This window comes from Apis mellifera, linkage group LG5 (assembly GCF_003254395.2).
Source record: "Apis mellifera strain DH4 linkage group LG5, Amel_HAv3.1, whole genome shotgun sequence".
NCBI lineage: Eukaryota > Metazoa > Arthropoda > Insecta > Hymenoptera > Apidae > Apis > Apis mellifera.
The window spans coordinates 11,976,688-11,991,810 of NC_037642.1; the positions used below are offsets into that span (position 1 = coordinate 11,976,688).

Sequence of the window (15,123 nt, forward strand, 5' to 3'; positions counted from 1 at the left end):
TGTATGTACAAATTAAATAATTAAATTAATAAAAAGAATATTAATATATTTTAAGTTTATTTATTAACTACTTATTGATTTACATCTATTTGAATAATTTTTTATGTAAATTTTTAATTATAAATTGTAATAAATATTTGAAAACATACAATAGCTTAAAAAAAAAGATTTACAAATACGATAAGTGCACAGTGCACATTAAGATAAATAACAAATTTTTAAATAATATTTTATTAAAATATATATTTTATTATATTTTCATATTACGATTATTATGCAACAAATAAATTAAAATTATATATTCATTTTGATATTAATTTGTGATTGATAATTAGTAATATACATTAAATTGATAATTTTTTATGTTTATTTTGATAAATAAAAATATTTTCGAATTATAAAATTTATTTAGTAGATATAAATAGTAAATTGAAGTGATTTTTTTATTTTAGCAAACACTGTGCATTGTTAAAGTTTGTAACTCTTTTTTGACATCTTATATGCAAGAAATAAGATATTTATAAATTATTTATAATGGAGTTACAACATCATGCATAGCATATCGCCATGTCCATGCTCTCGCAATTTCATCAAATTTTTCACGATCGTTCATATACATTTCACCCAATTCTGGCTCCATACAAACCTATTATATTATATTATCATATTATTATTATTCATTATTATGTATATTTTTATTATATTTATATAATATTTATATTCATTAAGACTATAACATTGAATCATATTTTAAAGGTCATATAATTAAAAGTTGATACAATTAATTATAAATATAAAATGATTAATTATAGACTATTTACAAATATATTTGATTATTACTTATTATATTACCTGACAATAAGGATCCGTAAGCAAACTTTGAACACTGATTAATACTTTTGAAATTGTCAATGCTAATGACCAATTATGATGTATTGAGTCTATACCAACATCTCCATGTCTAGAAACATTTGGATGAAGTATTTTTGTAAGGAATCTTACTATTGGTGGATATAAAGGATAACTGTAAAAATTAATATATTTAATTAATTTTTAAAAATTTTTTATAACAGAAATTTAATTACTATCAATTATGATAGTAATTATGATAGTAATTTAAATACATAATTAGAGAAATATATTTATACATGCCTGCATGGTACTTGTAGATAAAGATAAAATAAACCTCCTTCATATGGACTTCCTACAGGTCCAGTTATAGTAGCTTGCCAGTGACAACACATTTGATCTAAAGGAGTTGCTTCAATACCTTCGGGAGGATCTATTCTTAAACTTTTAAGTTCACTATGTAATCGATTTTTTCTCCATGAATTTTCTTGAATTCTTGGTGATCGCGATCTCAAACAGGTTTGTGCTAAACATGTTCTGCAAGGTGCTGAAGAAGCCAAAAAATCATAAACTTTATACCAATTTTTAACACTTCCAATAGGTTTGTATAAAGGCCACCGTAATTTAACATTTTGTTGCCATTGTTGCGATGTTACATGCGTCGATAACAAACCACACCATCTACGGCAAACATTTGCAGCTGACCAAAGACTGACATCATCCAAATGTGAAAAAACAACTAATAACACTTCAGGTGGTAATCTTTCCATTAAACCTAATTCTGAAATAGGTTCATGTTCAACATGTTTATAATTTGTTAACATTTCTAATCGCTCAGATAAATTATATGATCTTGACATTTCTCCCATATTATTTTTATAATTCCAATGATAATGTGGACGATTTTCTACTTCTTTAACTTTCTTGATTGGAATCTTATTATGTAATTCTCCATCTGCCATAGATTCACAATTAAAAGTGGAAACTTTTTCTTTATAATTTTCATGGTGAGTATCATTATTTCCATTATTTATATTTTGCATACTATTAGAATCCATGTTGTGTGAAAGCTGTACATTTTGTGATACAATTGTTGTATTTTTAAAACTATATGTATTTATACCATGATGTATTTTCTGCATAACTAAAATATTTTCATTTTTTAAAGTAGAACATTGTGCTATATGACAGTTTATATTGGGAATATTAGGTACATTTAATACATTTGAAATTGCATTTTGAGGAGAATTTTGTTGCTGTTGACTAGCTCTTCTTTCATGATTATAATAAAGTTCTGTTGGTTCATCATTTCCTGAATCTTCATCATCTGTTTTCTAAATAAAAAAAAAAAAAGTTAGAAAATATTGATATATAAAATATATTTCTAATTTTATTTTATTTTTTCTATTGAACTTCATTTATTCATATAAAATATAAATTTTTATCAAGAGTTAATTACATAAATACTTATATAAATACAAATTAATATTAAAAATTTAAAAGAATCAATATAATAATCAAATTAAAAATAATATAACAATAATAAAATTTATGATAATAATTGTTATACTTTCTATAAAATATTAAAAAGCTAACTAAAAAAGATAAATATCTTTAAGAAGATATAGCTAAGATAAACAAAGAATTTTGTTTTTGTTACAAAAATACATAGAATCAAAATTATATATAATCAAAATTATCAATTAAGATATTAAAATATAAAATTATATATTATATAATATCAATATTTTAATATTAAAATATATAAAAAAAAATGATAATAAATAAAATATTAAAATAAATAATATAATTTAAAATGATCAAGCAAAAATATATAATAAAGTTTCAAGTTTAAATTTTTATTTTCAAAAATATTTAAGATTCAAATTATCTAAACAAATCTAAACAGATTTAAATAAATTTAAATAAATTATTAATTTTTGAATCCAATGATAATAAATCGTAATCCTAATTGTTTCATTGTTAAACACAATGTTAAAATAAATACTAATTTTAATTATTCTGAAATTGTATTATTCAAATGAAGGAATTAAATATTACTATATTATATAATATAATATTTGAATAAATGAAGTTTTATTACTATAAAATATATATATGAAAACAACATACTTCACTGAAAATAGGAACTTGTAAAAAACCAATATCATTAGGAAATAAAAATGCATGACATGTTGAACAAACAGGTTCTTCAAAACATGGTCCATAATATCCATTACAAAAACAACAAGTTATTGTCTAAAAGAAATATATAAATTAAAACATTTATATATTTAAAATATAATTATAAAGATTTATAGACAAAACTTTGTTTATATATTATATATATTATAAAATATTTGTTACATCAAATATTTTATAATATATAATATAATTTAGAAAATAAATGAAATATCTTCTTCTAATTTAAAACATTTTATAATTAATATTATCATTTTTTGAAGAATTTTTTTGCAATTATTTTATTTTTTTTTTATCATATTATCATATAAGTTATAAACTAAAATGTGATAATCTATTATAAAATCATTTTCTTTATTACAATAATTAATATTACAATTAAATAATATTAAAGATATTATTTTAAAAAATTTTGTTCTAAGTTATTTTTATATTACATAAAATGATTCATTTATCATCATCTTAATTTATATTATTATATCTTTTAACAAATATTTCAAATAAATATTAAGTATTTTAAAAAAAAATATACATTATTAATTTGTTGTTTATAAATATTGATAAATATTTTTATAATTATTTTTTATAATTATAAATATATTATAAAATTTATATTTATTAAAATTTTTTAAAAATTTTTTGCAATATTTTATATAAAAAAATAATAATATAATTTTATATATAATTTTATAATAGTAATAAAATAAAAATATAATGTAAATTTAAATATATATTTCAATTATTTAAATAAATTACAATATTAAAATTTTATTATTCAGAAATATTTAATATTTAATGTTAAATAACATTGAATAATATATAAATACAAATATAAATACAAAAATTTAAATACATCACTTTAATGTTTATAAGACTTACCGAAAAATGAAATTCAGGACAAGGTACATATTCAATAGGCTCTGCAAATTCTTCTTCTAAATTTAAGTTTTCATTATAACTACTTTCTTGATGTACCTTTTCTTTGCTTAAATGCGAAGAACAACCAACTACTTTATCACCAGCCATATTTGAATCATAACAAATATTTTTCTACAATAATATATTAGGTTATCAAAGTTATACGTATTCAGAAATATGTATATACATATACATTATTTGATCTTATTATACATATTAATATTATATTTTTAATACTTGTAATTACTCGTACTTTACACGTAAGCAAAAGCAACGTCAAGTAACACTATTTTATTATTTGTTCTAACAAAATTTGTAAATGTAAGAATAGCAAACTAGCTATAGTTTTGGCTATCTTCAATATTTAGAAGTATAATCAAATGATATATGTACATATATATATTATATCAACATAAATATATAAATTTATTAATTTATTAATATAAAAATTATATTTTATTTAATCTTTATTATTTATTTCATATATAACATTTAAAAAAATTTTTTTTTTAATTTTTTTTTATTTTCGTAAAAAACTTTTCGTTTTTTATTTATTTATTATTATTTTTATATTATTATTATATTATTATTATATATTATATTATTATTATTTTTTTATTTATTATTATTATAATAAATTACTTTATATACTCTAAATTAAAATTTATGAAATTATTAATATATAAAAAAATAAAATTATTTTAGAAATGTTAGAAATTATTTTATTAATATTAATATATTTTCTTATTAATAACTATAAATTATTTAAGATTATATATAACTATTAAAAGATGTGATTCAAATGATCTTTATAATAATTTTTATAACATAAATGAATTTTGAAAACATATATATATATTTATAAAAATTTAGTTCATATATACATAAAAATTATTTAAATAAATATTTTAAATGTAATTGATATTATAATAAATATATGCAACCGATATAAAAATTTTATATTATATATAATTCAAATATATAATATATAATTCAAAAGAATATTAATTGTGAATATTTTCTAAAATCAAAAAATAAAATTATATATTATATATTATATATTAAATTATATATTATAAAATATAACTCATAAATTCATCTTTATTAATATTTATCTTATTTAATAATATATAATTTAATTATATACTTGTTTAATAATAAAAAATATTCTATAAATAATGATTTTATGTATTTTATGTATTTTGAACATTATGTAATAAAATTTATTTGAGCATATTATTTCAAAAGATTGTAAATAACAAATAATTCTTTTTTTATTCCAATTTTGATTATTATTTAATGTTTTTTTTATTATCTTTATTATATTTATTGTAGATATTGTTTTCTTTATTTATGTTAATTTGTATAAAAATAAATTTTATATTTCACTTTATATTTTTAATAGTTTTATAACAATATATATATTTTTCAAAGTTTATAGTATTCAATAAATTTTTATTTAACCATATTCTAATCAACATTAAATTCACAAATCATAAGTAATTGACAACTTAAAGGTTTATTCGTGATTGGTGAAATATTTTCATTGGTTGAATACTCGACTTTTGTCATGTGATCATTTCCTATTTATGTTAATATCAGTGATACTGTCTCGAAATCTTGTGGCAAAACAATAACAAACTGTGTTTTACGATTGGATCGTATGAATTTTCGGTCCATAACTAAAAAAAATAGTGTAAAAATAAATAACAATATATATTTTTTGTTTGTAATATCTTTTGTCAAAGCTGGAAAAAAGTTAAATTTACAAGACATCAAATTCAGAAAATATTTTGAGCCAATGTTGTTGGCTAAGAAAAATATTTGCTGACGAAAGTCATGGTCGTTTCATTTGAGGGCGGTGAATGTACTATGTAATCGTATGATTGAAGATTGTTATTAATTTGCAATATCACAAAGTATGAAAACGGATGAATCCTTATAGGATTTTATTAATTACCTGAACTATCAGTTTTGAATCCGTAAACATATACGGATTCTAATTTATTTTTGTCCTTTCTGGATTTATGCAAATTGAATTTAATTATCAAGTATATTTTATTGTAGAAAAATTTAGATTTTAAAAGTTACTTTAAATTACTATAAAGAATAGAATATCTGAAAAAAAAGAAATTGGTAAGTTTTTTATATTAAATATTAAATAATCTAAATTGTACTTTTTTGAAGTAAATCTTATTTATAGAATTTATTTTTTAATTTAATTAATTCAAGATTTATATTAATGGGAGAATCTGGATACATTGAATTATTTTCAAAAATCAAAGCTAGTCCAATGGATGGAATAATAAAGCAAGAACCAAATCAAGAAATGGGTCCATCTTCAGCATCAGTACCAATACCAGGAGGACATAGAAGTACCAGAGGTGTATATGAACAATTTTCACCATCTCCATTGACATCAATGTGGCCCAATAGATCAGATCATACAGAATTTAAAGTAGATTCTGATCAGTTAGATGATTTTTTTAAAACAGAGAAATGGGAAGATGATGATATATTACAAGTAGATAAAGCAGATCTTATTCAAGGACCTACACTTGCTGAATTAAATGCAAATGATGATACACTTCTTGGTGATTTAAATTTTGATGATTTACTTTTGCCAGAAGAAAGGATTCAACCTTTTAAAATGGATGTTAATGTAGTTCAATCAGTTGCCCCATTATTTAATGATAACAATGTTGGATTTGCTCCAAGTAGTTTTCCACAGTCTGGTTCAACATACCGTAATATTCCAACATATATAAATACACATGGATTTAATTTGAATATAAATATCAATGTTGCAGATAATTTAGAAACAATTAGTCCTAATACTTTTCCAAGTCCAGGAACCAGTAACATTGCAGGTTTATATATAATTTTTTATTTTCATATTTCTATATTTGATGATTAATATTAACTTTTTATTTATTGACTTAAACATAATATATAATGAAAAAATTAAATAATTTTTTCTTTCTAATTTTTCTTCTCTTGAGAATAATTAAACTTTATTTGAAATAAAATTAAAACATCTTCAGTATTTATAATATATTTAATAATATATTTTAATATTTTAAATATTTGAAATATTTAATATTTAAATCATATTTTGAAGCTATTAATAATAAAAAAATTATTTATTAAAAATAGATATGTGTGTGTACATTTCAAAAAATTTATATATTCTTTTTTTATACGCTAATATTTGTATTTTAAAATAAGAAGAATATTTTTAAGAAATTTTTAAGAATTTTTAAGAATTAATTTAAAAAAAAATATTTTTAAATTAATTTTAAATAATTGTTTTAAAGGTAGTTCAACTGCAAGTTCTTCAACATCTCCACATCCAATTAATAAACCTAATGGACAATCTGCTCTTCATGAATTATTAATGAGACGATGTGAAAATACTTCTTTTGATAATACTTTGCATGGCCAAATGGATATTGGATGCACAAATAATAAGTCTAAAGTTTCTAGACTATCTATGTCTGCACCAACCAGAACAATGGGATTAGACCAAATTTGGGCTCGTAGAGAGCCACGTCCACATTTATTAAGTACTGGAAGTCTTGGTGTTGTTGAAGCAGGTTCAACAAGTAGTATAAGTACTGGAGGCGCGCTTAGTCCGGATCCATTGTATCATATTGATCATCTCAGTCATGATGAAGGTTATGAAGATAGTGATGATGATAGTGATCATTATGATGATTACAGCAGCGATAACGGTAATTTAAAGTTTATATATAAGTTTATAAATAAATTATTAAATAATTTTTTAATATTCTCTTTCTTTTAAAAATTCTTAATTTTATATATCTTCATATCAACAATAATGTATAAAATACAATAAAATATTTTTGTATAGATACAGGTGGAAGTGATGGTGAAGATCAACACAATGGAAGTAGAGGAGGAGGTGGAAGTCTGGATTCAAATCGAGATAGTAAACATAATAAAAAAGAACGATATTTTTGGCAATATAATGTTCAAGCAAAAGGACCAAAAGGACAAAGATTAGTTGCAAGAACTCGTCTTGAAGATCCACATATTTTAAATGAAGCCACAGATCCCGTTTTTAGTCCTCATTGTGCACTTCGTGGAATTAAACATAGTGGAAAAGCTCGAAAAGGAGACGGAAATGATCTTACTCCAAATCCACGAAAATTATATAGTATAGGTCGTGAATTGGATAAATTATCTCGTATTATTAATGATATGACGCCAGTTTCCGAGTTACCATTTACAGCAAGGCCAAAAACACGCAAAGAAAAGAATAAACTTGCTTCAAGAGCATGTCGTTTAAAGAAAAAAGCTCAACATGAAGCAAATAAAATAAAATTACACGGCTTAGAACAAGAACACAGTTGAGTATTTATGATTATATTCATATAAATATATTTTTATATTTATATGCGATTATAATGCAATTAATTAAAATTCAAATTTCCTTAAAATTAAAAAAAATAAAAAAAAGATTTTTATTGTATGTGTACATATATACATGTTAAACAATTTTTTTTTAGTAAATTTCTTATGAATAAAAAAGCTAATTTAGATAAATAATTATTTTTTAGGACGATTAATTCAAGGTATATCTCAGGCTAAACAAACACTTGCAGCAAAATTAACAGAACCTAATCCTGAAAATCAAGAAGAGCTAACACGTCAAATGGAGAAATATTGTAAATTGGCTACCAGTTAGTATTTTTCTAAATTTTTATATAAAAATTTAATATCTTTCTTGCATGATTTTAACTAATATGTAATATTTAATTAATATAAAAAAATATTTAATTTTTATTTTATCAATATATATTCATTTACTAATATTAAATTTCATAAAATTTTCATAAATTTTTAATTGTTTTATTTTATATTAATGTTATAAAATAATTATATAGAATAATTATTTCTTTAATTATTTTTAAATTTGATCAATATTGAATAAAATATATTATTTTTCTAATTTTTATTTCATTGTTACAGAAATACGGATAGCAAATCATTCAACTGAGTTTGTTAATAAAGTATTGGATAAAGTACGTGCTGGTGTTCCTGATGGTGGCATTGATGACTTCTAATACACAATAATTATTTGCTAAAAATGTTCATATGAGCGCATAAAAATGCGAGGTGGAAACGATGTGTATAAAACATTAAATTCATCGTAAATCTTGAATTGAATGCTTCACATGGAAATTGAAAATCAAAAATAGAAAGTAAGAAAATATTAATAATTTGATTTTAAATATGTTTTTATCATTTAAAGTCAATGAATACATAATTATTATCAGTATCCTAATTGCAAATAATTTTAATATAGATTATATTTGTATTTTGTGTAATAGAATGTTATTTTATGATGCTATTTACTAAGAATTTTTGATTATGTGTTTCTTTTATATAAAGTTATATACATTGCATATTAGTAGTTTTTGATTTTATCTGTGATAATTCTTTTAAATAATTATCAAAGAATTTTTGATAGAATGTATGTATTTCATATTAAAGAAGTACATAAGTTTTCAATTTTTTAGGATGTTGGTTGAATTGGAATATTTTGAAATGTACCATCGATTCTCTCTCGCCAAGGCGCTGCATTCCTATTTCCTATTTCTGCTTTTTTTTCTTTCATTATCTGTATATATTTTTGCATATGTTTTGTATGTATGTATGTATGCGTATGTTTGTGTATATGCACATGAAGTAAAAAATAATATATACCGCAGTATTATTTCATATAATAATATATATATTTCATATATTAAAATATAATTAAGAAAACAACAATAATATTGTAAAATATAAAATATAAGAAAAAAATCTATTTGAGGTAATTAGTAATTTAAAATTTTATTTTATAGTAGGTTTTTTTTAACATTAAATTTAGCATTATAATAGAAAAAATATTCACTAATTTGAAATTGATTTAAAATTAAATTAATATAATAATTTAAAATTTTAATTGAAAATCTTTATATAATTAAATAATTTTTCTTTTGTGATACTAATATATTTTAATGATAAATCTAAAAAATTATAATATTGAATTTTAAATTATATATTTAATTTATAAATATAATATATATCTATTTCTATATACATTTGTTATATAAATATAACTTTTTAAATTTTAAGCATTGTTGAAAATAAATTGAATCATTAATTTTGATAAATTTTATGATATATAATTTTCTATTTTATTTTTAGATTTTGGATTTAATATCATATAAGTAGAGTTTTGTTTCTTGATTTACAACAATAATCAGAACAAAATTTAAAAAATTTTTGCAATATTTTAATGTGAAATAATATTGCGAATTTGAGTAAATTTTCTTTTTTAATACATGTGCACATACTTGTCATTTTGTATATAAAATCTTATTATAATACATGTGATTTATTATGATCATAAAATAAGTGATAACAAATGAAAAAAATATACTATAAATTTTATTAGTAAACGAAGTAACAGTTTGGATTTAATATCATATAAGTAGAGTTTTGTTTCTTGATATACAACAATAATCAGAACAAAATTTTTAACTTATATTATATTAGAGGCTATTGTACTGATAAATCAAAAATATTTTTCCAAAATTTTTCAAAAATTATAAATTTTATTTTATATTATCTATATAGTAGTATATCGAATCATCACAATAAGCAAATTTCAAAACTTTAAATGCATGTAATATTATTTTTATTTAACGTCATTTTTAAATTTTTTTATCTGACAATATTCTCTTTATCTTTTATTCCAAATATTTTTTGTTTATTCTTTCTGCAATATAATGAATTTATTTTTTTAATCAATACATTCTGCCTCTATTATAATGAACAATATAAAATATGGAAATAAAAAGATTAATCGAGAATACTAATTTTTAAACAATTATATAGATTTGTAAATATTTTTTAAATTTTTACTAACAAATTTATATTTTTTTTCTGGGTATCATTTTACATTTGCTATAAATATTTTAATTTCATAATATATAAAATATAAAAAAATAGCCTATTTACGTCTAAGAAGCTTCCACAATATCTTATATATATAATATATATCTGTATGTATAATATATTACTTAACATAATTTTGTTTTGTAGTTTTTGTAGTTTTCAAATACATGTGAATATTATACATAGTATAATAATAGTGAATATTATATAGTATATATTTTACAAAAATATTGTTATTCTTTGAATATATTATTTTAATGTTTTTATATATTTTTAAATATACAAACAACGAAATCGTTTTGAATATATAACAATAATGAAATAAATTCATATGAATGTATATTTGATTCGACTTTGTTTTTGAATTTATATTACAAATTTATATTACGTTATTAAATTTATTAAATTTATATTATGTTAATTATTTTATTTACAGAATGACTTTTTTTATAAGAAATAATTCTTATCAAATATAAAAAATATTTTTTTTATCTTCGATTGTTTATAAAATATTATGAACATAAAATATTTCCAGATAAATTAATCATATTATATATGCATTAAAGTTGTTAAGTTATGATTTAATATTAATAAATATACATTTTTATGATTTTATTTGTTAGTATTTAAAATTAATGTTTATGTTTGAATAATTTTCCAAAGAATTATGTAATTTGTTTTATTTTTTATTAATTTTATTTTGTTTATTTATAATTATGATTTATATAAAATATTCTCTGCAATTTATATTGAAATTAATAGAAAATGTTTTCAAAAATATTTCTATGATTTTTATACCAAATTAAATAATATTATGTTATAAATATAATATTTACATATTATGTGATTATAATCATTTAAAGTAAATGTCGGAAGAGTAATTAATACGTTTTAAGTGTTATAAGTTATATATTATTAAAATTTAATTTATTCTATTAAAAGATATTTTCATTTTTCTTATGTCAAAAAATATATTTAATTTAAAAATTTATAAATATTAAATGAATTTATAAATTTAAGATTTATTTTCATTATTTAAAATCAATTTGATCAAGATTCATAAAAGAAAATTCTGAAGTAGAATACTGATTTTTATATGAAACTTTGCACAATGATAGGATTTGAGATTAGAAATTAAAAAGATTAAAAAATTAACTTTAAAGTTTTTATTACGCTTTAAGCGTAACAAACTTTCTTTAAGCGTAAACAACATTTTTTTTATATATATATATACATATTTTCCTAATTAAATTGTAATTGATGAATGTTCGCTTTTTTCAATAACTTTCTTTTTTCATTACATAAATATAATTAGTTATTTTATTTATAATAGATATATTAATACTTTAAATTTGTATGTAAATATCTTATCAATAATCTATTTTTATTATAAATTATATATAGAAAAAATAAAAATCGAAATGAAAATATTAATGTTAAATATTTCTTTTGTAAACAATATACCTCAAAATTATATTTAAATAACTTTTTGGTATTTAAATTTATAAATGTATAAAATCTTATATTGTTAAAATTGTTCTACGATTTTTTTATCATTTTATATTAATGATGACAATATTAAATGGAATATCACAATAAATAATCATTTATGTAGGAATGTAGCGATTAAATAAAAGTAGTCACTTTATCGCAAACAAATAGCTAAAAAAAATTCTTTTCATTTGATATGAATTGATACATTAATTAAATCATTATTCATGCAAAGTTAATATTTGATTACTATTAATTATCATATTTGTTTTAAATCAAATTCTATTAATTAAAAAAAAATTTTTAATTTTTATTTCATTGTTATAAAAATGTAATTGTATAAATAATATTTTATTTTTGAAACAATTTTAATTTCAATTTCTTTTTAAAAGATTTTAATTTTTACTAGTCTATATTCTTCTTTATTATGATGATGATAATAGTTTATATTATTTCTTATATTTACTAAGTTAAAAAAAAATTAAAAAATAAAGCATTTATCTGAAAAATAATAAATATGAAATAATAAAAGAATATTTTGATATTAATATATTAATATATATTAATATATTCATATTAAAGATCAATTCTAGAAATCAAAACAAATACAAAATTTAGCATATAAAAATTTATTTTATATTATTTTTTAAGTTATAAGCAATTGAAACAATTGATATTTAACAATTTGATATTTAATATTAAACAAGAAACTCTATCTTCATCGATCTATCTTTTTATTTTATTTCATATAAATTTGTTTATAACTTAATAAATAAATCTCAAGATATTTTTACATATTTTTTGTTTTAATTTCTAAAATTAAGATTTCTCCAAAGATTCTATAAATATTTATTACTCTTTGACATTTTTTTAAAGTTTTTATATTTTGTACAAAAATATTTTAATAATAAAGTAACAATTTATTTGTTTTTATTTTTATTTTTATTTTCATATTTTTTTTATTAAGACTATATAAAAATAATAGAAATTATATGTATTTTATGCAATGAAATATATTGTTATGGTAGTTTATAACAATACTTTTTCATTTTTAAAAAATATAATTATTTATAATTTTGAAAATTTATTAAAATTAAATAATTTTTTATTTCAAAATAAATCTTCTAATAATTTAAACAGAATTTTAATATTTACAATTTGATAATGAAATCAATGTATATTTGATAAATTTTCAAATTTACTTTTTTAAAAAGAAAATTTTATTAAAAAAAATTATATTTTTCATTTTCGATTATTTTTTAAATCAAATATTATTATATTAAATCATATATTATATTATATTATATATATTTGCATCATATATCTTGTATTTTGCAAGTAAAATCATAAAATGAATGTTGAAAAAAAAATATGTGCCTTAAATAAGCAAATATTCTAATCAAATTATTTTTTTAACATATAACATTATTTTTATTTGTAAACAAAAAAAAACTTAAATAACTAATAAAATAATTTTAATTTTTTAGTAATTTTGATCAATAAATATACATAATAAATATTTAATATATATATATATATATATATATAATGAGTAAAACTATATATTCTTTGATTAAATATCTATATTTCATTTTTTCAATATTCACTAATTTTTTACATATAGAATTTTTATTCATATAACACATTTGTAACTATTTAAAAATCTATATAATTGAATTTGTAGTTGAGAGTTTTTAAATTAATATAAATAAATAATTATATTTATGTAATTATTTAAGAAATTAGAAATATATAAGGAATGTAAAAAAAATAATTTAAAAAAAATTATTTTCGTTATTCGTTTCGATTTTATTGTGAGATAAACAAATTTTTTCCTTTTTTTTTTACCAAATACAACGAATGTTAAAAACTAAAATAAGAAATTGGAATTTAGCGCCTAAAAAATGCGACTCTTATGAATATATTTAGTTAATTTTATCTACCTCAATATAAATCATTGTATTTAAATATAATATTTGAAACGATATATTTATTTTGTTATGATATATAATATATTATATTATATATAGTATAAATCAAACAATTAAAACAAATAATGTTTTCTTTCAATAAAATATAAAATGAAAAAAAAGAAATATATAATTGATAGTTTTTTTATATTATTCATTTGTATAGTATCGTTGTTCATGTATAATATTAAAATATAATTAAATATTTTTTATAGAAAAATCAAATTTAATAATTGTTTTATTCTAAATATTGTAAATAAAAGAATTTATAAAAATTGAATTTAAATAAATATTTAATATTTATAATGATCTGTTTTATTTAAAATATAAGCTATTCATTTATTAAGTAAATAAAGATATTATTTTATTTTAATTATACTAATAATTATAGTATACTATTTTATATTATAAACATTTTCTAGAAATTTATTTTTTATTCATTATTCATTAAAATTATTGTTATAAGAAACAATTTTTTTATTTTAAAGATAGTTTTTATTTATTTATATTAAATAAGTGTTTTTAAATGTAATTATTTTCATTCTATAGTAGAATAATCTGCATTTGTAATTCCCATTTGAAATATTCTTTTTTTTTTATTCGTTTTTTTATTATCGATTATTTTTAATTTAAATAATAATATCTTTTTAACACATTGTTAATAACAGAATTATTATATACAGAAAATTTAAATTTCCACGTGTAATAAAAATTTTATATT

At 18.2% G+C, this 15,123-nt stretch overlaps 2 protein-coding genes across 5 annotated transcripts; one reads left to right on the forward strand and one right to left on the reverse strand.

The window, feature by feature from the left end:
* Positions 1-484: 484 nt before the first annotated feature.
* On the reverse strand, positions 485-4,351 carry LOC411962. Of its 3 annotated transcripts, none has more exons than XM_006567604.3 (6): positions 4,223-4,351; positions 3,931-4,101; positions 2,983-3,108; positions 1,153-2,183; positions 853-1,024; positions 485-646 (listed from the first exon to the last, which is right to left on the reverse strand). In XM_006567604.3, the coding sequence occupies exons 2-6, from the start codon at positions 4,075-4,077 to the stop codon at positions 530-532; spliced, it is 1,593 nt and encodes a 530-aa protein (XP_006567667.1). In that variant the 5' UTR covers positions 4,078-4,101; positions 4,223-4,351; the 3' UTR covers positions 485-529. The 3 variants fall into 3 exon arrangements, with proteins under 3 accessions (XP_006567667.1, XP_006567668.1, XP_395429.3); XM_006567605.3 differs by having other exon boundaries at positions 4,207-4,322; XM_395429.6 differs by having other exon boundaries at positions 3,931-4,307.
* Positions 4,352-5,515: 1,164 nt separating this feature from the next.
* On the forward strand, positions 5,516-9,184 carry LOC413653. 2 transcript variants are annotated; one of them, XM_006567602.3, is made up of 6 exons: positions 5,516-6,105; positions 6,202-6,839; positions 7,287-7,703; positions 7,850-8,341; positions 8,553-8,675; positions 8,965-9,184. In XM_006567602.3, exons 2-6 carry the CDS (start codon positions 6,212-6,214, stop codon positions 9,057-9,059), a joined length of 1,755 nt encoding a protein of 584 aa, XP_006567665.1. In that variant the 5' UTR covers positions 5,516-6,105; positions 6,202-6,211; the 3' UTR covers positions 9,060-9,184. The 2 variants fall into 2 exon arrangements, with proteins under 2 accessions (XP_006567665.1, XP_397095.3); XM_397095.6 differs by having other exon boundaries at positions 5,540-6,105; positions 7,844-8,341.
* The last annotated feature ends 5,939 nt before the right edge of the window (positions 9,185-15,123 follow it).